This window comes from Chrysemys picta, chromosome 3 (assembly GCF_011386835.1).
Source record: "Chrysemys picta bellii isolate R12L10 chromosome 3, ASM1138683v2, whole genome shotgun sequence".
In the NCBI taxonomy this organism is placed as follows: domain Eukaryota; kingdom Metazoa; phylum Chordata; order Testudines; family Emydidae; genus Chrysemys; species Chrysemys picta.
In genome coordinates, this window is record NC_088793.1 from 153559918 (window position 1) to 153582881 (window position 22964).

Consider the following 22964-nt stretch of genomic DNA (forward strand, 5'->3'; position numbering starts at 1 on the left):
CACAAAGTTTGTTTTATTCAGAACAAAAACATTTCAGAGAAAGCATATCTTAAAAACAATAAACAGCTTATACACATGCCTAACTTACTAAGTGGTCACCCATCTTCCACATGGAGACCTGGAAGATCTAAAAATACTTCAGGTCTTCTGCAGGGCCTGTGTCTGTGGTCACAGTCTTATGTCAGTTCTTGATAGTGTCTGACTCTCCTCAGGGTCAGGGCTGTCATTCTGTACAGATTCAAGCCCTTTGTGTGTTTTGAACCAGGTCATACCAGTGGTGTCTCTTCCTCAGGGTAAACTTAACTGACTTTTTATCTGTATTATTTCTAATGGAGATTTGCATTAATTACCCTCCATTGCTTTTAGTTCCTGCAGGAGATATACTTATCCATTTAGCCAGGAATACAATCACTAACAAGCTCATAAAGATACATAAAATAAAATTAAACAGTAGTCTTTGAATATTCCATGATTCCATCGCATCGCATCTGTCACCACAGTGCTCAAAGCCTCTCAGCCATGACCAGAACTCCATTGTGCTAGATGCTGTACAGACACACAGAAGGACATAGTCCATGCCCAAAAGATAAACTTAATTCTCTTTTAACTTGTTGCAGGGCAATTTTTTTCTTATCTTATCTTATCTTCTTTATTTTATTTTTTTTATTTTTTTCCTGAATACAGAGAATAAATTTCCAGGAAGACTGGAAGCTCATAACACTCTTTATAGGAGGAAATGACCTGTGTGGATTCTGCAACGATCCAGTAAGTCACTAGAGATCTTAGATCTGTCTTTTATGTGAACTTGCAATGTCATTGTTACTTGGTACATTTTGGAGAGTGGAATAGTGGAGCTCAGCTAGGTAGACTTAATGGACCAAAACTGGCTAGGCCACACATGGACAGTTCTCAGCATTCCTCTGAGACTTGACAGTCATTCCACCTGAGATTGAGATAAAGTAATGTAATACCATTAAGAACTGCTATTGATTATTTGATTGTAGCTACTTTATTTTGCTACAAACTAAGATAACTTTCTGTTGATCACATTAGGTTTTTCCATATGTAGATAAGATAATAAACTGTCAAGGATTTTTCCCATTTCATCTTACCAGTGTGCTGTATCTTTTTTCCCTCTCACATGCTACCAGCATCCAACATGATACGTTTACCACCAGATACCTGGACATGAGAGGGGTTCCATCCACAGTTCATGGCAAACTCCTGATTAATGTCCAACCTCCTCTATGCACCTATCACACAGTTGGTGGGACCTTGTTGTTTTCCCTATACACTAAGAGCACAATGTGTGCTTTCCATTCTAGATGACTGATTTCAGATAAAGGAAAATAACAAAGAAAGACTGTAAAGTCTCTATGAAAGAAAGTCAGCAAACACAATGACTTAGTAACATTCTGCATCTGAACTGAAACACAAGATGGTAGAGGTCTGTGCAGGAGGGTGGGAGGCTCCTCTTACATTCAGAGATCAGCATGATGTCTCCTTTATGTTACAAACCAGAATGTGGCTTGTTGAGCGGAGAAGCAGGAAATACATAAGGGAAATGAGTGTGTTGTTTGGGTTTATAGAATGGACTAAGGGGGTGTCATTAAGAACAATGGGATGAAATTGAGCCAAGTAGAATTAAGGATGAATATCATGGAAACACTTTTAACAATAAGGTCTTATTAGACTATTCCATAATTTCATAAGAGAAGGGGTAAACGCCGAATTACTTGATACAATTAACAGAGCTATTCAAGTATATTGTAGGGAAAAATCTTGCCCTGGCAGAGGGAAACGGACAAGATGACCTAATAGATTTTTTTCTCACACTAATTTCTCTGTTTGTCTGGTGAACTTTTCTGCATGGGATGTACTTGCAACTGAGATTTCATGGAACTCAAGGACTAAATGGGAGGCAAGTTGCTAATATCCCGCACACCTGACTTAGAAAATACTTTGATATTTTACATTATATGAGAAGAATGTTTCTTCAGACTGATCTCCATTGATGAAAATCTTAGTGACGGGACAGGTGTGCTTCTGATACTAGCTGATAGTGAGCGTGGAGGAAGTTGTGACGTCTCATCAGTAAGCCCAGTGGAATTGGCTCTATGAATGGCCTCTGATGGTTGCCAAATCCTTCTTTCCTATGATGATACCTAAGGAAGGAACTGGGGAACCAGAGATGCTCCAGAGCTACTTGTTGTGCCAATGTACCCTGAACCAAGAGTCCAGTCACTGTAGTCTAAGAGTCAGCTAGTAGCTTCTGTATCTGCTTGAGGAAACGATACCCAGAACTACATTCAACCCTTTGTTTCAACAGGTGCATTTTTCTCCTGATAACTTCACCAACAATATAAAAATAGCTTTGGACATACTTCATAGAGAGGTAAAAAGCAATCTTTACTACTAACCTAGGGAGAGGGGTCAGATGGGAAAGACAAATTTCTTGAGCTTCAGTGGTTGGTTCTAGAGTTATTAATTTGTAATCATACTTAGTTTCTCATTCTAGTATGGGCAGCATTGCTGCACGTGTAGATGTTTCATATAGTAATCTCTAATCCAGGGGTTCTCAAACTTCATTGCACCGTGACCCCCTTCTGACAACAAAAATTATGACATGACCCTAGGACTGAAGCGTGAGGCCGGCCAAGCCCCATCTCCCCAGGCTGGGGGGCCAAAGCCCAGTCCCAAGGGCTTCAGCCCTGTGGAGGCGGGGCTGTAACCTGAGCCCCGCTGCCCAGGGCTGAAGCCGAAGCCCGAGCCGTGCCACTAAGGGCTGAAGCCCTTGCGCTTCGGCCCCGAGCAGTGGGGCTCAGTCTTCAGCCCGGGGCCCCAGCAAGTCTAACACCAGTCCTGGCAATCCCATTAAAATGGGGTCACGACCCACAGTTTGAGAACCGCTGCTCTAATCTGTAGAAAGAATTTAAGGAAGTATTTTACAGAAAGAATGGTGATTGGGTGGACTGGAATTCCACCTGATGTGTTAGGAGTCAGGTAGTGTAAATATATTGACAAATATATGGTATTTCATGACAGTCATGTAACTATGCCTAGCCGTAACATATCTGCCCACTCACTATACAGCACAGTCCCTCTTATTTTTATTAAGGGACATATTCTGATATCCTTTTTCTAGTTGAAGCTAATGGGACTACTCATGGAATACAGGGCTCCCCAGCATGAGTGAGGGTATCAGACTCTTGCCTCAAGAGAGCAGCAGTTTTGGGATCTGGCCTTGTTAGAATCATGAGTCTCGGTGGCTGCAGCTCTGTATGTAAGGTAGAGCAAACCCAATTTAGGATTTCCTGTTGAGATTATGCACTCAGCCAGCACACTGTGAACTTCTAATGGAGATAGTAAAGGTTGTTTGGATCAGCAGATTAAGGTACATGTTCCATTAGCAAAAAAATAATCTGATCAGTCCCTGGCCTGCTTAGCTGTGCTCAGAAGAGCAGGGATGGCACTACACTACTGTTCTCTGTTTGCTTGCTTTGACTTTGTTTATAATCTTGGCAGGTTCCTCGGGCATTTGTGAATCTGGTGACAGTACTTCATATAGTAACCCTTCGGGATTTGTACCAGGAGAAGAAAGTTAGCTGCCCAAGGCTAATCATGAGGTTTGAAAGATTTATGTTCCAGCTCTCACCCTTATTCAGGAAAAGCTGTAAGATCTTCAGTGGAAACCTTCCCCTTGAAGGAAAAGGATTACAATATTTCAGATAACTAAGTACTATTTTTCCTGTGTGTGTATATATAAAATACATCCACAGTATAGATTATAATTTCAAAGCAGTGTTTAAAAATACCTGTCTCTCTTTCACTGTCTCCAGCTTGTGATTACTGGTGATGGAACTGCCATTTTAATTATACAACAGCAAATTAGACTTCCAACTGTAAAATTGATTGAGAGCTAGCACACACAGCTCAGCAGTACATTGTTTGACAAAGGCAGCTAATTTTCAAAATTATTAAAATTAGGGTTTTAAAAAGCTGATTAAATTAATCCAGTTTTATTTAAATTATAGAATTTACCTTTCAAAGGCTTTAAAAGTCTCCTGCTTTCACATATGTTCCAGTGGTGAGCGACATTCTTTGAGCCCTAACCTACTTTAGCTGTCTCTCACCAACTGGTGGTTGTTAGCTGGATTGTTAATTAGTCTTTCAATTAGATTTGTGGGATGTTTAGTTAACCATTATGTTGCTTCTAGCACTGGAGAGTAGGAAATCTTTCTCTCCCTGTATGCATATAATGAGTAACCAGGAGATGTGGGGAAAGAAAGGAGGTTCCTTCTCTGTAGTGTAGTTAGTAGCCATTTCCATTAGTGGCCAGGCCAGGACTTAGGGAGGCCTTGTGTGTTGACAAGCTGTGACAGCCTGGGAACTGGAGAACCACAAGATCTGTCTGTGCTCAGCACCCTCAATAGCAATCCCTGTTCTATTCATTACAGCTGAGTCCATGAGGACATCACTCTGACAGGATAAAGTGGTGGGAAAGATTGGAAGGGCCCTGTTGTTGACTGAGTGGAGTTTCATAGAAGGAACATTATGACACAGCCTTTTGCTGTGATTTAGTGGCTCTCTGACTGTCAATGACAAAGCAGCTCTTAGAGACTGAGTGCTGTTGGCTTAGAATATCTTCTATATTTTGCTGCAGTTTCCATTTAACAAAGTACAAGCTTATCACAAGATCCTAATCACCAGGACAAGGCCAGGATGAAAGCCTGCGAGATTAGAGCTGAGTTTCTCTGATCCTTTAGAAATATATCTGTTACTTTCCCATCCTACCCAAACGTCCTGCTGTAGTTCATTTGTGGCTGTATGGCAACAAGGGGATTTATAGGTCTGGCGGTGAGCCAGGTGTACAGAGATTTAAACAGGCGCAGTGTAGAAGGTTCATGAATGGCATGTTACTGACAAACATTTCAAAATACAACTTTGTACTATGTCTTTCATATCCCAGAATGCCCTGTAGAGGTAAAGAATTTATCCCTGTCTTGGCTCCTCTTTATTAAGAACTGTAGGCTAAAGTGAGCATATATGTGCTGTTTCTTTAAATCTGTAGCAGGAGAGCAGGAGAAGAGCTTGGGAAAGGTTCTAGGTAGACACTATAGTGAAGCATTATTTATTTGTTTATCATTATAAATAGAGAGAGGGGGAGAGATTAGCTTTAGGGAGTGAATCATTTTCCTTTTTCTGCCGAAGTTCCTTTTCCAGTGTTAGAGTAAGCTACTCTTTCTGACGTTCTTCACTGTAGTGACATGATAGAGGGAGAAAAGATGTTTTCTGCTGACATTTGTAATGAAATGGGGAGTAGAGGTGTTTCCAGGTGATAGGAGCAGCAGGGATGAGATTGTAAGGAATTACTGACAGAGCCAGCAATGAATGAGGGGAGATAGATAAGGATGAGGGGGAAACTTGAGCAAGTCTATAGAAATTTTGCTCTTAATTATATCTGTGCGATCCCTCTGAAGTGAATGGGGCTGCGCAGATGTGCCTGAGAACAGAATTTGGCTCGCAGTGGCATATCTGGCACAGTAACGATCTTCTCACCTTACATCAGTGGTTCCCAAACTGGGATTCGTGAACCACTGGGGGTTCACGAAATGTTACAGGGAGTTCTCGGGGGGGGGAAATTCCCTAATGGCAGACAGAGCTGTCCATGGGGACCCTGGGCAGCACGGGGCCAGCAGCCCGGAGCCTTGGGGACTTCCAAGACCTAAGCAGAGCAAAGCAAGCATATCTATCACACTGAGAAGATTTAAACTTCAAGACTCCTTTTACGAAATAGAAAGGGAGGTGGATATTTTTTGCTGTTTTTAAAATTAAATAGGCTGCTAGTGTTGTTTTTAAATTATTATGAAGAACAAGTTTAAGCTTTGTTGTAACGTGCGTTGTTTGCCTGGACTGCTCAAGACCTGAATGCTTGTGTAGGAGGAACTCTTTGAGTTGGCTTCTTAAATACCTTCATGCTGTTTCACATCTGATACTCCTTGATGAAACATAAGAGCCAGAGGCGCCAGTATGGGGGGGGGGGGCAACGAGGGTCACGTGCCGGCCCCCTGTCGGTGCGCCCCCCTGCGGGTCCCGCCCCTTCTTTTCTGGCAGCTCCCACGCCCCCCCCTTTTCCGGCGGTGCCCCCCCAGGCCACAGGGTGTGTGGGGGCTTTGCCCCTGTACCCCTTTTTTTCTACTGGTGCCTCTGATAGGAGCCTTGTCTTATAACAGGCTTAATCAAAAATGATACAAGCTACAAAAGTGACATCTTGGAAGAATGGTGCCATTTTCATAATGTAATAAAAATACTGTAATAAATAATAATTAATAAATAGTGTGTAAGAAGCATGTCATAAAAACAAATTTTATATTTCCAAGATCATGGCTTTTATAATTTATGCTGAGGTAATGGAGAAAATCCATGGAAATATTCATTTTTAGGAGGGTGGTCACGAGACTTGACATTTTAGTGAAAAGGGTTCGTGGGTTGTTAAAGTTTGGGAACCACTGCCTTACATGAATGCATCTATCCCTAATAAATGTGCTTAAACTTCAGTGTGTCCATATTTACTGGGAGGACCTAGATATTGGAGTCAATGTTATCATGGATGAGCCTTTCACAAAAATCCACCTTTGGAGGAGTCTGTTATCCTTTGAGTTCTTGTACCTCTTTTCAGGGGGAAAAACCCAGCAGATTGCAACACAAAAATAAAATATCACTTTCTTCCTGCAGGGAGCTGTGTCCTTGTGTATTGAACTATGATGACAATTCCACTGAAACTAAGATGCTAGAGTCTTTTAATAGAAGGTATCAGGTAAGGCAGAGGAAAGTATTAAGAGATTTAGCAGAGAATTGCTTAATAATCCTTCTGTTCTTCTTTTCTAGCAGCAGTCTCCCTTTGTTCTTCTGGGAATAATAAACAACATTTTCTAGCAGTGATAATGCTTGAAGTGACTGGCCGAGGGACCAGTCAAAGTCTAATATCTACTAGAGATGGGGACAAATTGTGCTCACATTAGTCAGCTGTAGATTCATAGAAGTTACTCAGAATTGGGCTGGAGGGGGCAGGTGAGGATCAGGCAAGGAATAAGGGCATAAATGCTGCTCAAGATCTTTAAAATGTGATTCAGTAAGGTACTAAAACAGAGTGGCTCTTTCAGATGGATCAGAGATTCAGTTGAAGCAGCAGTTCTGGATACTCCTCTTGCTGGGAAATTGGATTAAATTGAGGATCGCTGGTAGTTCAAGAATGAACTCTTGTGATGGAGATCAGCTGAACTGAAAGTATTTCAGCGGTTCAAGAAAAATCCCTGGCACCCCATGATGGGAAATCCTAATAAAGTGGGGGCTCTCCCTAGGTCAGTCAGCTGGCTTTTGAGCAGTAGGCCATCTGCAGCCTCCACGATGCCTTTCTGAAAAGGAAAATCAAATGAGTCGTTTTCTAATTTGGGTTTTTGCAAGCCAATGTTTCAAGAAGCTCATGCGCTCACTGCCTTGTACAAGAAGGGAGTTGTTCTTGGTTTCAGGTTTTGCATGTTCGGTTGATGAGACTTCTGCAAGAGGGTCAGCCTGGGGCCTAATAAGCAGAATGCAAGAAAAGGAGCAGTGAGTGATTGTTCTGCCTTTTTTAGGAGGAAACCCACCGATTAGTTGAAAGTGGAAGGTATGACACCAAGGAAGATTTCACAGTGGTTGTGCAGCCATTTCTGCAGAGAGTGACCATTCCAAAGACTGAGGTAAAAAACCATGAGCCAGATTCAAACCTGGTGCCACTCCTCTGAATCATTAAACTTGAACCCCTTATACCAACTCTAAATTTGACCCTCAGTGCTCTGCTTTGTTAGTTTGTCCAGTTCAAGTGAGCCACAATCCAAAGCAGCGGGAAACGTTATGGAGAGGATAGAGATTGTTGGTAATACTGCTGAGTGCCCGTGGAACCTTGGCCTCAGACATGGCAAATTGTATTAGCTGTAAGTTTGAATCATATTTGTAAAAGTGCTACAGAACTCTTAAGTTCTCAGTCAGTGGCTTGATCTGGCCTAGGATGGTAACTATCTTGTTCTCAGAGGCCCTCATGACTATTTTCGAGTTCTGGGGTAACAGAGTTTTTGTTGGAAGAGGAATGTGATAATACATCATATGCTGGCATTTTTGGTCATATACTTACCCCTCTTGTGACAGTACCTGTCTCTTTCCCCAGGAGGGGTTGCCTGACAGCTCGTATTTTGCCCCAGACTGTTTCCACTTTCACCAGAAGACTCATTCCCAGGCTGCTCGTGCCTTGTGGAACAACATGGTAAGACTGCAGGTCTCTGTCTCTGTCTTCTCCACCCTGTTCTTTTGCAGCAAAGAACAATGACCCACTATTTAGCTGCTGAACCACCCTACCTCTGGTGAGAACAGAATTGTGTTTACAACAGGTGGGCACTTGTTTCCCTTTGTAATGTAAAGTCACCTGGACACAAACTGGCTGTATCAAAGAATATATCCTGGGGTATATTCTTGTAAAGGCTAAGCACCTAAGACCTTGCACCAAGAGATAATCAAAGTGTGGGATATTACATCACACATGCTACATTCCTAATATGGAAAGTAGTTAATTTAATATGTAAAATATGTTTTAAAGATGATAAAATCCTGGGGCAGTGACTTTTGTGGGTTTAGCTGTTATTTCAACATAGATAGATACAGTACATAGCAATTTTCTTGCTGTTCTACTTGTTTCCATAGGCTGATGATAATCAGCTATATATGCTCTTCCATTCTGGTTCTCATTTTATTTCTTCTCTCCCATGTTTTCTTTCTGCCATGCAGTTGGAACCCGTTGGGAACAAGACAGATGCAGATTTTCTTGAAACGGTGATAACTCTCAAATGTCCGAGTCAGGTAGGTTGAAAAATATTCATGCATGTGCCACATGCCGCATTGTTCATTTGTAAAGCAGTCAGAGCTTTTCATGGGGGATCTTGTGCAGTGCGTTCCAGAGTAGTAGCTCCACCACCTTGGAGAGGATGCTGGATGCTCCCTGTCCTCTCTCTCCCTTCCTCCTTTTGGGTAGTTAGCACCTGGGACATATATGCTTCCCAATGAGAATGGACTGCAAGAGAGAGGAAAACTCCTGGCACCCAGGCTCTCAAAGGCTGGCACAAAGACAGCAGCTTTGTGTTAGTGCATGAAAGCTGGAAATTGAACCTGCCTAAACAGACCAGTCTAACTTCACCATCCAAGCTGAGTATTTATTTTTCACACTTCAAACAGCATCAACGGGGAAAGTAAAGTGAAGGGTCAGATCCTTGGCTGGTGTCAGTCCACATAGCCCCACTGAAATCAGTACTGTTACCCTGACACCAGCTGGTTCAGAATGTTTAACAGCTTTTGCTATAGTAATTAGATGTTGTTAGTCAAACTGGTAAAGGGCACTGAGAGTGTCCGAGAGAGCAAGTGTGTTTAGCATAGCATTACTCATATATTTCAGATGTTTCTTTATTTATATGGCTCCTAAATATGTCTGCAAAACTAGTTAGAGAGGAGTAGGGCCCTTTTTAATTCCTAAGAATATGCAGTAATTTTAATGGTCTAGAGGCATATTTGAATTGGTGGCTGGGGAACAGATATCTCCATATATTCTTCTGCAGCTTCATGTTGACTCAATTTCCTTATTCCATAGGCTGAGTCATTCCTCAGGACGTACAGGAACAGCAATTATACGTATCCCAACCAAACTACGCCAGACGTAACAACACCGCTACCATCATCTGCTACGCCGACCCCAGCACAGGAACCAGATCAGGTAGAGTCTGCACAATAATTGATCACTGGAGGAATTTAGGAGGTTAAGGGTTCAAAAAAAAAAAAAAAAAAAAGGAAGGTAGCTCTAGGGCTGTGGAAATGGCTTGCATAACCAACCACAGCTGCACGTATTCAAGTACCACGTTAATCAGCCAGGATTGCTTTTCCAATCTGAATAAAACTAAAGGCTTGTCTACATTTGAAATGTGTTATTTAACTTGAGTTATCTCACATTAAAGTGCCTTGCATCCGCACACACACTATTTGGTTGTGAATCAGCTGGCCTTTTTAACACACATTAGTAAGCTCACTTTAGAAGCGGGTTTGCTGAGATGCAGAATGAGATTACCCACAACTAAGTAGGTGTGGCTACATCTCCATCCTGAAACAACTGGTGCACATCTACCATGTCTACCTACTGGTATCCCACACTGCTTTGCCAGCTACCTGTGTTGGTCTGTCTAATCATCCTGAACAGTTTCAATACTGGCATGCAGCCAGGTGCTGTCCTTGGCAATTCCAGCTCCAGTGAAGTTCACATATCTGTGTCATACTCCTGATTATTCAGCAGTCATGCTTCACTGTGGACCAATACTAAAATCCTGGACTTCATTGCCTTCTTGGGAGAGGAATATGATAAGGCCCATCTCAAAGGCTGTCACTCAGCATAGGTCTACAAGCAGGAAGCAAGACAAATGTAAAAGAGGGGGGCTCTCCAGGACTGCAGTAAGACAGATGAGCTGTGGCTGGACAACAGGAATGCTACCTGCAACAGAACCCCAGGGAGACCTAACACAGTCTGCTGGATTCATGAGAAGCTGGATGCATGTATGCTGGAGATACCACCACTCGACCTCCGCATTCCATGGACTCCCTGATTGACCCATGAACCCCAAGACACAGTCACGGATATCCAGGATGGCTCTTCCCATGAATCACAGCCAGAGGATCAGCCTGAACCCTAAACTGGGGCGGGGACGATTTCTAGTAAGCATTGAATGTTATATTAAAATACAGCTGTACAGAGAGGGAGTTAAACAACTTAGCTGAAGGTCCTGTAAGGGCACTGCCATGTTGATCTACCTTCTCTCTGCCTCTTGGGTTTTTAATCCCCTCCCCCTTTCTGCCACTCAAAATGGCAGCCCTACCAGAGACAGTAGAAACTCTCCCGGCCTTTTTTTCTATGACTATGCAAACACACATACACACACACACACACACACACACACACACACACACACACACACACACCACTTAGTCTTGCTGTCTCCCACTGCACCCCCTCCCCTTCAAGCACACTGCTTGCTGGCTTCTTCCTCCTGCCCCACTCCCCCAATGGTTAATCCATGCAGTGCCTCCATGAGGTTCTTTGAAGGACAGGCACTTTTATTGTAGCAGCACATACAGAAAATCAAAAGTTATGTGTCTGGCTCACAATGTCACTGATACCTTCTACCTTATGTGGGCTCAAGGCTGAGGGCAAATAGCTTAAATCACACTACAAACGTTTTCAAAAAAGCAAGACTGTAAGGCACTTGCTGTAAATCATAGAATAGAATAGAATATGAGGGTTGGAAGGGACCTCAGGAGGTCATCTAGTCCAACCCCCTGCTCAAAGCAGGAACAATCCCCAGATAGATTTTTGCCCCCATCCCTAAATTGCCCCCCTCCTCATGCCATTAAGGTAGAATTCTTTGAATTTTGCGGAGTACTGTATGCTCAACTGTAGGTGTTAAAAACAAGACATTTAAAAATAGAGCACTCTTTGGCTTGGCATGGAGATTGCACAGCAAAGCAGCTCTCTGGGAACTGTCCTTATAACTCGCGGTTTCCTTCCACTCCTGGGCCAGTTCTGGGGGCACCATCCTGGCAAACAGCAGCCTGGCATATCTTCCTTGTTTGCCCATTGTCTTTTTGAACAGAAACCTTCTCTGTCTTTTGGGGACATGCTCAGGGTAGCATTCTCCAAAGCATGGATAGCCTGCAGATATGTACATGCAATATTAGCCTAACTCTACTGTGCCCTCTTTTAGCTAGCCACCACATACAACCCACCTGACATTTATTAACCCTTCCCCAAAGTTTCCTCTCTCCCCCACCCCAACACACACACCCAGCCACCTCCTCCCACCATATGCCTACACAAACCTGGAAGATTGAAAACTTCTAATGATTGCCAAGTTTGGCCAAGATTGGAAAGAGCCTATGGGAATAAAACTCCAAAATCAAGGAAAAAGCAACATTTTATCACTCTTAGAATGGAGTCTACAATTTGGATAAATGTTCATTTTTTCCTCTTTCCACTGGCGTGAGGAAAGGGGAAAAGAAAGGACAGGCAAATGGCCAGCATAGCAGACACATCTGCTGTGGCTGAAGAGGCAGTCAAACCTCCTGAAGCACATGAAACTGTCTAATTTTGCACAGCTTTATGAATGTTCAATATGGTGTATCCATTGGTATTGATTAAATAGAATTGAAAATGTCTTTATGGTCATAGCGGAGTCTTGAATCATTCACTGAAATGTCCAGAATCACTGTCATAAAATTCACATGAACAATAACATCAAAACAAGCCCTATCTTACAAGGCACACATAAAATGTACTAAAAATCCCCATAAACTGCTGTACGCATTTCAAGTATAATTAAATCCTTCTACCAATATACGTACAGAAGACATGTACAGTAATTCTGATAAATGCCTTATACAAAAGCATGTGCATTCTTCACAAGCGGCCCCTCGACTCAGTGTGAGCACAGTGTGTCCGCCACTCTGTGCCCATGAGTAGCTGCGTCATTTTGTAGAGGCCTCTTATCTGTCCAAAATGTTTTCTAAGTCTGTCCATCTCCAGTTCCTATACACATGCAAGGCTCTCTTCCTTGCTCTCACAAAGGTTGTGCAAAACACAGCAAGGAGCTAATGTACCAAGATGCTTCTCATCAGCCTCCGTGTCAGAATCTTCCATCTACCTTTTCAGTCTTCCAAATGCACATTCCATTATCATTCTGAAGCTGCCCAGGGTATAGTTACAATTCCTTTTGCTTAACCAAGTGTCAAGTAAAAAGCTTCATAAGCCAGGGAAGCAGTAAGTCTCCCTGGATGATAGAAAAATGGCAACACCATCAGTGTCCATAGAGTTCATGGAGCAGAAGTACTATTTCTCATTGCAGAAAATAGGCTAGAGTTTCTAAAGGTCCTGGCATCGTGAACCTTCCCAGACCACTCTACATTTATATTGGTGACCCTTCCATGGTGACCAACTAGGTTCGTAGCACCATGGAGAAATATCCCTTTTTGTTGATGAACTCTGAAGCCTGAAGTGAAGGAGGGGGGCAGAGAATAGGCACATGGATCTCATCAAAAGCCCAGTAGAGTTCAAAACCCCAACTGTGCAAACCCATTAATAACCTCCTCTGCATTGCCCAGTCTTGTGACCTGGGGAGCAAAATCTTCTTGATAGCAGGTCACACCTCCATGACAAAAGCCCCAACAGTTGATTTACCTACACCAAACCGGTTAGCTACTGACTGGTAGCAATTGGGGTGGCAAGCTTCCAGATGGCAATAGCCTCCTACATTTTCATACTGAACTCTCATGTAGGTGTTTTGCTGCCTCACCAATGTTTCTCTATGCTGCCTGGCAGTGCTTTGAAATGGGGAAAGGCTAGCTCTCAAAAAACAGTTGGATGATGGGATGAAACAGGGAGGAATTATGAGAATTATACAGTTTGACCTTAAGCTCCAGAATTTCATTGCCTGCTGGTAGGCATTGCACAAAGCACGGCACAAAAAAATTCGAGAATGCATACAGCACAGCAGCAGAGCAGTGCACTGTGGGATGTCTGACCATAACACTGAGCACTTATTTTGTAACACTGCTGTGCTGTGCAGCTGTAATAATACCAGGGAAAGCTACCTTAATCGTGGCTTAACAAAGTGGTATGTATGCACTCCTCCACTATAGTTATTGCCAATCACTTAATAGACACACAAAACCACAAGAAGTTTCAAGTGTAGACATGCCCTGAGTGTGACCGATTGAATTCAGTGACTAACGTCTGCTTGATTAATTACAGACAAACAGGGATATGATTTATTATGTTTGTTTCCTGGTCTAAAATTATTCAGTTCCTTTTGCCTGTCTTCTCTTCTTTTAGAATCATGGGAGCCAGCTGCTGTGTGAGGACAGGGCTCCATCCAGCTCTTCTCCAACTTCAGGTAACCTTGCCTGCTTAGGGTAGGAGACTGTTTCTTTCAACAGCATCTCAAAGAATGTTTTGTTTAATTATGCTTAAATAATTATTAATTATTGGACTGTGGAAAAATTATGCCAAGCAAGGACCTTACTTGCTATAGCTAATTAAGAGGTATGATGCCAAACCATCCTTGTAGGGACTATTCAGATGAAGTGATTGCAGTCAACTTATTTACTGCAGATAACTCCTGCACTGTGCAAAATTTAAGGGCTGACACATCCTATAAATGGAGTGGTCTAGTGCTTAGGTCAGTGGATTTGAAGGCAGGACTCCATAGTTTGTGGTCCAATAGCTGGTAGTATTCAACTTGTTTATGAGCATAATGCCTCTTTTCGTACCCTGCTCTGCCTTGTTGCAGCAGTTACTGTCAACACGCCTTCTCTGTAATACTGAATCACCCTATCCTCATTCTGGTCTCCCTAACACTGGAGGTTGGTCACTGGCCTCCAGCAATGCGGCATGACTTGCTCCTTGCTCTCATATCTAGCAATGATGGAAAAGCATGGTTCTGTTCCCCGTTCAGGTTTAACTGCATCTCTTTGCCTTACAGTGCATGCCCTCAAACCAGCTGATGTGCGAGTGATAGCAGCTCTGGGGGATTCTTTGACTGTAAGGAGCTTTGTGCTTTTTCTGTCTTGTTTTTTGTGTTTGCTGATGGAACAACAGAATGTTCTGCCTGCTCAGACTGGGGTGGGGGTTGGAGGGAGGAGTTGAGACTTGTGCTGGGGTAGTGAAATACTCATTGATAGGCAGAAGACAGAGATCTAGAGCAGGGGACAAGGTGTCAGATCTCCTGGACTCCAATCCTAACATTGCACCTGAATTGTATGAATTTAGGCAGGTCATTTAAGCACCTGCTTAAATACTTTGCTGGATCTGGGGCCAGAGGGTAAGTCCCATTGAAATCAGTGGGGCTTAAGCACATGCTCTAAGTTAAGCACAAGGTTAAGTACTCTGCTGAATAGGATGTACTGCAGAACCTGTGTCTCAGTTCGTTCTGCCTGATAATTAGCTATTGCCTTCTCTTGTGGTGCAGGGTTTTTTTTCCTAGTTAAGTAAAATGGCTTTTGCCTGTTTGGAGATGAGTGCGAAAGAAAAGAGCCAAAATATTCAGACTCTTCACTGTGCTTGATTAACTGATAACCAGTTTCTTTATCAAACTCACCATGGCCTTAGTCCTCAGTGAGGATGATCTCCTTTCATGTGTTTAGTAGGCATTTCACTTCCAAATAATGGAGTCCTAAGAATATTTGTGCACGCACACCACCCAACTTTCTGGCAGGTCTGATGTTGCAGATTTCTGCATCCATGAGCCCATTGAAATCAGCACAAACATTTGAATAATTACATACCATGTTGATCGCTATAGTCAGGATTCAACTACAGTTGCCACGCGATACTATCTGATAGTATGAGATACAGCAGTTGTTGCTGCTATTTTGGTATCTCATACCCTTGTGTAGGAACTATGGATACATTTAGTCTTTGGAGAAATAGCAGTTGCACATACATATCTGAGGGCAGAATTTGGCCCATTGCATGGCTGTTTTAATGTTCAATCTCCTGTCATGTGACAAAACTCATATTCAGGGGAAATGGTGGTACAGCTGCCCTGAAGATTTTATTGGCTGGAGTTTGAGATGGCTGCATTACTTATGAGTAGTGAAACCCTGAATGAATTATACAGCTCATCCAGACTCATGCCAATGCAACCTTTATATACTATACCATGCACTCATCTATTTTGTTTATGCCATGTGTACAGCAATACTATGTAAAGAATTTTTAAAAATGAATTGGTGCTATTTTTCATAACACTCTTCCTGAAAAGCCAGGTGCCAAAGTATCACAAGCCCAAATGTAACAGGCTTTTAAGGAGAGACCTGTTTATTAAATAAAAAATTAAGATCACCAAATATATGTATGGCCAAAATGTTAATAGTTCAGTCTTTGTCTTGGTTTAAATTTTTTTTAGGCTGGTAATGGAATTGGTGCTGAACCAAACAATATCTTGGATATGAACACAGAGTATCGGGGGCTGGCTTGGAGGTAAGTCATTAATAAAGGAAGCGAGGAAATATATTTTGTTTCCCATGAAAAAGTTCTTTTTTTTTTTTTCCAATTGTCAAAAAACTGGGGAAAAAATTCATTTGTTGGGTTTGGCATTTCTTTTGAAAATTTGTTTTTTGTCATAAATGTAATTTTTGTTTTTTAAAGAAATTCAGCAATACATTTTTAACCAATTCCAGTCACTAGCTTTTTGACTTCTCATACACAGAGGGTTTCACACACTGGATTGATTTATATGAATGGGTAGGTAAATAGATATCTCTCGCCAAAGCCAGTGAAAAATCACCAGGGCAAACAAATCACAGCTGCTGTCATTCAAGAGAGCTGCTCACAAGGTTTGCACTTTCTAAGCTTTTGTTAACAAAGAAAAGAAAAGGCTCTGTATAAAAACCACTTATTTGCTGCTGCTGTTTGGCTAGAGATCTTCCCTCCACTCCTCATCACCCTCATAGAGATAAAGGGCCAGATTTCCTGGTACAACTCAGCTGTGCTCAGTGGAAGACCAGAGAAGGGGCCCAGGAAACTTTGTATTGTGCTGGCCCCCTGTTACAAGTTAGAGCAGCCAAATGCCCCCAGCCACAAGGAGTTATTCTGGTAGCTGAGAACCACCAGAGCGTAAGAATGTTCCAGCCATTCTTCTCCCTGGATACACTTGTGCCATGTAGAAATGAATCAGAGCCACTACAGCAGCTATCTGTCAGTCAAGGAGCCCTCAATGCAGGGAGAATCCATAGAAGGCTGGTTGAATTGGCTTTGGCGTTGCTTTGTACTGCTGGAATTGAGGTTGGTCCTTCCACCATGTAAGATAGTAACTCTTGCTACCATGAATAGTCCCATTGTCCTGTAGCGTTTGCAGGATCAGGCTTCTAGGTAGAACCACTCAATGGAAAACAGTCCATATATAAATATTATATACATATACTAAACCTTTTCCTTTCCTGTGTCCCTACAGACACCTTGGATTGTTACACCCAAACAAATTTTAACAGTCATGTTTATTTTTCACTATTTAAATTGTCTGCTTCACTCAGCAGCTTGGACAGAGACATTAGTCTGGCCAATTTCACATTAACATGTTCTCATGTACCAGCCCAAAAATCCATAGCCCGGGGTAAACACTGCAGGGGATGTTTAAGTCCACCTGCGGCCTTTGACTTCTGGAGACCTGGGATGTTTAAATCCACCTACAGTTTCTCCCCTCCCTGAAAAAGTGACTTAATTCCAACCATCCTCCCAGCAGCCAGGTGCTCCTGCATTCCGACAACTAATGACCTGACCTCACATTCTCAGCTGCAAAACCCACACATGAACCCTTCTGGCAGCATCAGTGCTACCAAAAATCTCACTCAAGCCCTAAACAATCACTTAGATCTGGATCCCTCCACCTAGTTGTGAAACACCTCTAGTTTCCAAGTGTCATGGATCCTTCATATCCTCCAGGCAAGGACAGGAAATCTGTCTTAGGTACTTGTCATCTATCATCTTATTGTCTGAACAGTGCTAAAAGATTAATGACTTAAGTCTTTGCTTCTCTTTCCAATTGCAGTATTGGAGGGGATGCTTCGTTAAAGAATGTAACAACCCTTCCTAGTAAGTAGAAGCTTTGCTGTTGCCAAGATTCAAGGGAAAGAATGGACTGATTGGTACACCATGACTACGATGTGGGCAGCAAACTTACCGTGAACTTCTCTTAACATTTTAAAATCTATGTTGGGGTAATTCACAAGACTGGACATTCGTGGAAATGGCCCATATTTTCATTGATCCTCTGGGCTGCCTCATCAGTGAAGCTGCAAGGAGGCTGCAAAAAAGCCTCAGAGAATATTAATTTGATTTTTTAAAATAAGCTTGCTGTGACTGTTTTTGTGCCCTGTTTGTGTTAGGTTTCTGCAAATGCTCTAGTAAGTCCCTTTCCAGATAGGGATGTTTGCCAAGACCAGATATTTTAAGTGAACACTGCTGAATATTTGTGTGTCTACACTGCTGGGAATTGTGAAATTTTCCTGTCAATCAACTTTGCAATTATTCTCAAAACTCAGATTGGTGGTTTGGCACCCACTACATCTGGCTGTGAAGTTTCAGCACATTTTTTGAATTACGCTTTATATTAAGGTTTCATTTATAAAGGGCTAATCCATGTTATAAGCATATTACAGACCTTTGTAGTAAGTATATAATAGATGGTTATAAGCACATCAGTAGAAGGAGTCTTAGAAAGTTATAAACCATGGTTATAAACCACTATTGATTTATGGCACACTAAAATTGATTAATCATTTATTAAAACTTTTTATTAATCCCTTTATTTAAAATGAAGCCATTTATTAATCCTTTATAAACAATTTATAAATGGAACCTTTAATATAATTGTGGCTTTCTTTGTCGTGACTAGCAACACATTCTCTGCCCTCACAGACACAGGGGTGTTTGTGGTGGTTTTTATTTTTTTATTTTTGAGCAAGAGTACTAAGATAATGAACAGAGAGGGGCTGTGAACAATTCACTGCCTTGCATGGAAGCATTTAATACACAGGTCTGCGATCAGCACGTGATGTTGCATAGCTGTAAAGATATGCACAATAGAACTTCCAGCTAAGAGAAGCAGGGCCGGCTCCAGGCACCAGCTTCTCAAGCAGGTGCTTGGGGCGGCCGCTCTGGAGAGGGGCGGCCCGTCCAGGTATTCGGCGGCAATTCGGTGGACGGTCCCTCACTCCGCCTGGGAGTGAAGGACCTCCCGCCGAATTGCTGCCGCAGATCGCGATCGCGGCTTTTTGTTGTTGTTTTGGCTGCTTCGGGCGGCCAAAACCCTGGAGCCGGCCCTGAAGAGAAGCTTCTCTCAGCTCCTTCCAGATCAACCAGGCCAAGGGCCCTTCTGGCTCCCTGACAGAATGGCTGCCTACTGACCAGGGGGTTTCTCATTCAAGCTTTAACCATGGTAATGTGCAGGGTGGTCACATACAATGTGCCTGTACATGCTCTGTCCACCTCCCCCCATGATTGCACTTGATGTCAGTGGGATTGCACCAGGTCTGAGTCAGGAGACAACTTGATCCAGTGCATTCCCTAGCTGTCTGACAATCTACACTAAGTGATTAAGCCTCTGGCATCACTGGGCTGACACAGCAGTGCCCAATATTCTGCTTCCCTTGGGTGGGCACAACAAGGTAAGTGGAGAACAAGCAGCAGCCTTCTCCGAACACAAACCAAGAATCTAGGGGGGCATGGTGTATACTAGTCTTCTCCCCTCTGTGATGAGCAAGTGGGGTCACTCTCTTCTCATTATCCTCTTCCTTCTTCAGATATCCTTCGGGAGTTCAACCTTAACCTCACGGGTTACTCGACTGGCACAGGGGGAGCAAGTGAGCCGAATGCCTTTCTCAATCAGGCAGTTCCTGGAGCAGTGGCTGAGTAAGCTGATTTCCCCCCCCCCCCCTTTGGGATGCAGGGATGTGGCTGCTTCATATAACTTCCTTTGATGTGTCTCGTGCTGTTATAACTTGCGCTTAATAGCAAGCAAAACCAGTCTGGCGGTACTTCAAGTTGGTGCCTGGCTCATGCTCCAGAGCTTCTGCTGTATTGAGCATAAACCGAATGGCTCACTTGATTTTCCTAAGAAAGCCATGTGATATAATGAAGCATGTGACAGGACCCCTTGGATCACAACAATGGTAAGCACACCAGTGGAAATACCTTGTCCCAAAGGAGAGCTTCATTGTATGATGGAAGAAGCAGTACAGCTAGGAATACAGATTGGAGGGAAGAGTGGGTTAGTGCATTAGCCTTTGACTTCTCGAGACCTGGGATCGCCATTTACTAGCAAAAGTGAGTGTGGTGACCTTACCTTAGTCCAGGGGCGGCTCCAGGCACCAGCTCAGCAAGCGCGTGCCTGGGGCAGGAAGCCAAGGGGGGGCAGCCTGCCGGTTGCTGTGAGGGCGGCAGGCAGGTGGCTTTCGGTGGCATGCCCGCGGGAGGTCTGCCGGTCCTGCAGCTTCGATGTTTAAGGCCTCAAACATTTGGAAGGGTGGGGAGGAGTGGTGGAGAGAGACAGCAAAAATACCAAGCAACCAATCAGGCTGCTAGAGTCTTTTGAAGAGATGAGGACGGGTGACAGCCAGGCATAGGCTTTAGGCCAGTTTTAGACCTGGTGTAAGTGGCTGCAATTCCTTTGATTTCAATGTAGTAGCAGCCTCAAGCAGTTTGAATATGTCCCTTTGCCTTCAGCCATACTTGGGAGAAGCAGTCTCATGGAAGGCGGCTGCATACTTAATCCCTGGTGTTATCCTTTCTAGGAAGAGAATCCAAGTTCTCATCTTAGAAGTCTCATCTTCTGACGGCGAGATGATGGGGCAGGATGGGAGGCTTAATACTGTATTTAAATAATTAAACAGCTGGCCACAGACTTGGGTACAGCCACCGTTTGGGCAGGATTTCTGGCTGATTGTGCTTATATTTGACTTTGGTGATTGGTAGTGCTAAAAAGACTCTTGTTTCAATCTTTCTCTCTTATTTAAAAAAAATAATCCTCCATTTCCCCAGCAGCTCCACTTGGCAGCTAAATCTGGAAGACAAGAGAGCTCCTACATTGGCTCTCCCTAAGTGATGACTGTTAAGGTTTTATCATGATCAAGATATCATTTTAATGTTTCAGGAGTGATTTCTCCTGCAGGTTGAAAGAATGATTTGACTCACCCTAATATTCACTGACAAAATGGGAGTCATTGGCTAGATGCTATGAAATATCTTCCTCTGCCCCCTACCCCTGCAAAAGGAGGGATTTTCATTCTATAATGAATTCATTTTTATTTCCAAATGAAGTGACTCCCTGGGTGAACAGGAAACTCCTGCAGGGTTTAAGATCAGCCCAGGATATTAGATCCCTACAGCATGAAAATCAGATAGCAATTAAATCAGCTGTCCCTACCTTATTTGGTATAAAAGGTACATCAGGTTGGCTGATTACCATAGGGGATTGGAAACAGGATAACAGAGTCTTTCAGTTCTAGGTCACCAGTGTGAATACAGCTCAGGTCAGTAGCAATCATGTCTTTTCCATCAGATGTCTGTCTGGTAGCCCATTTGAATTGAGCATCATGATATGTCAGTCTAGTCCCTAGGGGACAGTTGTCCACATGACAAAGGCCATCAGTACAGCTGGCGCTAATTGGACCCTTGTGGGAAGTCTCAACTGGGATGCCAAGAGTGCCAGAGGCATGGAATCTGAGCTACCTTCTCCTCTCTGGATGTGCGGTCCCTTCAGTTCATGGCTGAGGGAACTGTCGAAGCCTGCACTGCCAGTGAAGTAACTGTGGGGTGGATGAATAAAGAACTTCATTTTCCAGGGCTCTCAAGCCAGAACCAGGGCCGGCTCCAGGGTTTTGGCAGCCCCAAGCAGCCAAAAAACAAAACAAAACAAAAAAGCCGCGATCGGTTTGACAAGCTGGTGCCTGCGGAGCCGCCCCTGGCCAGAACCTTTCAGGGAACATACTCTGGACTCTTAGATAAGTGAAAAACTATTTGCAGCTGATGTTAATGATCATCTCTAGCTTCCTGTGAAATTCAAGATGGGGGCAAATCTGAGTAAGCTACAGACACTGCTTCATTTGGAAGTTGAATTTGCAGCTAAGTATCTGACCCAAATTCAGATCTGATACAAGAGGGTGCAACTTAATAGTCACTGAAGACTAGATGATCACAATGGTCCCTTCTGACTTTAAAGTCTATGACTCTATGAAGATGATTGAGCTGCATACTCTTACACCAGGTGTGAGTTGGTCCGTAGTGTAAAATCAGATACTAAGGTGGAGAAACTGAACAGGAACTAAGTGATTCCCATGTACTTATACTGCAAAATGCAAACTCGTGTACAAATCTCGAGAAACAAGTGAGTTCTTGTACCCTTGCTGGGTCACCAGTGTGAGGAGGTGAACTTCTCTTTCCACCTGCCACACCAGAGGACCTGGATTGGGCAGAGATAGGAAGTGGAGCTGCTCAGCTTTCCCAGCAATATTTTTACTTTTATAAATGTTCAGCAGGGGGTGAAGAAAACAACGCTCACAGACTCCTTCTGATTCCCCGCCTGTCCAGCCTCACCCCACCCACCAGTCCTTGCCCTTTCCCACCATCTCCTCATGTGGAAGGCCTATGACAGCGAAGGAAAGCAGCACATGAGCGTGTTTTCTGTATAAACAGACACTATGGTAACGTCCCTGAACTCTCAGAGACACCCTTAGTAGAGTTTATTTCTATCACACTTTATTTATAGCTTTATCTAAGGAGATAAGTTTTATCTCCATATAGTTCACGATTTCATGGCATTGGACATAAAGAGGATGGGATAGTTTCTCCTGATTCAAATATGTGGTTCTGTATTTGTAATGCTGCTAAGGGTTCATTCTTTGAGCCAAAGAGATTCCTCTTCCTGTCATCCAGAGGTAAAAAGATGGCCTGTAAATGAGAGCTAAGGCCGAGAGTTTCAAAATTGAATTATTTGGTGTGCCTCAGTTTTTGGGTGCCCATCTTGAGCCTGCTTTCCAGAGGAGCTGAGCCATCTGCTGCTATCAAGTGCAGTGGTGGGCACTCATCAGTTCTGAAAATCAGGCTCAAAGTTTTTTCAGGCTGAGTGGCTAAAAATGAGTGGCCACTTCTGAAAAGGCTGGTTTTAATGAACTTGTTGGATATGTGTAGGCTTGGAAGGAATAGATTTTTTTATCAGTTAATGCCAGTACACATTGATTTCACTGCACAAGCACAAACCAATGAAAAAATTTCTATCGATAATTGAAATTCCCGTTAGATAAAGTATAAAAAAATGTTGCTTGATAACTTATTAGTGTTTGATTTAAGGATA

General features: G+C 43.1%; 1 protein-coding gene across 6 annotated transcripts in view; it reads left to right on the forward strand.

The window, feature by feature from the left end:
- The window catches only part of PLB1 (phospholipase B1), an 83346-nt gene that overhangs the window by 15035 nt on the left and 45347 nt on the right, over nt 1-22964 (forward strand). For 4 of the 6 annotated variants that reach the window (XM_065589302.1, XM_065589300.1, XM_065589299.1 and 1 more), the window contains 13 exons: nt 685-765; nt 2330-2395; nt 3526-3626; nt 6736-6817; nt 7635-7739; nt 8204-8299; nt 8818-8889; nt 9671-9793; nt 13949-14009; nt 14598-14656; nt 16023-16096; nt 17664-17707; nt 19417-19525. In XM_065589302.1, coding sequence (XP_065445374.1) covers nt 685-765; nt 2330-2395; nt 3526-3626; nt 6736-6817; nt 7635-7739; nt 8204-8299; nt 8818-8889; nt 9671-9793; nt 13949-14009; nt 14598-14656; nt 16023-16096; nt 17664-17707; nt 19417-19525 — 1073 coding nt within the window. Of the gene's footprint in view, nt 1-684; nt 766-2329; nt 2396-3525; nt 3627-6735; nt 6818-7634; nt 7740-8203; nt 8300-8817; nt 8890-9670; nt 9794-13948; nt 14010-14597; nt 14657-16022; nt 16097-17663; nt 17708-19416; nt 19526-22964 lie in introns of those variants that run through there. The other 2 variants (XM_065589304.1, XM_065589303.1) reach the window with 2 other exon arrangements.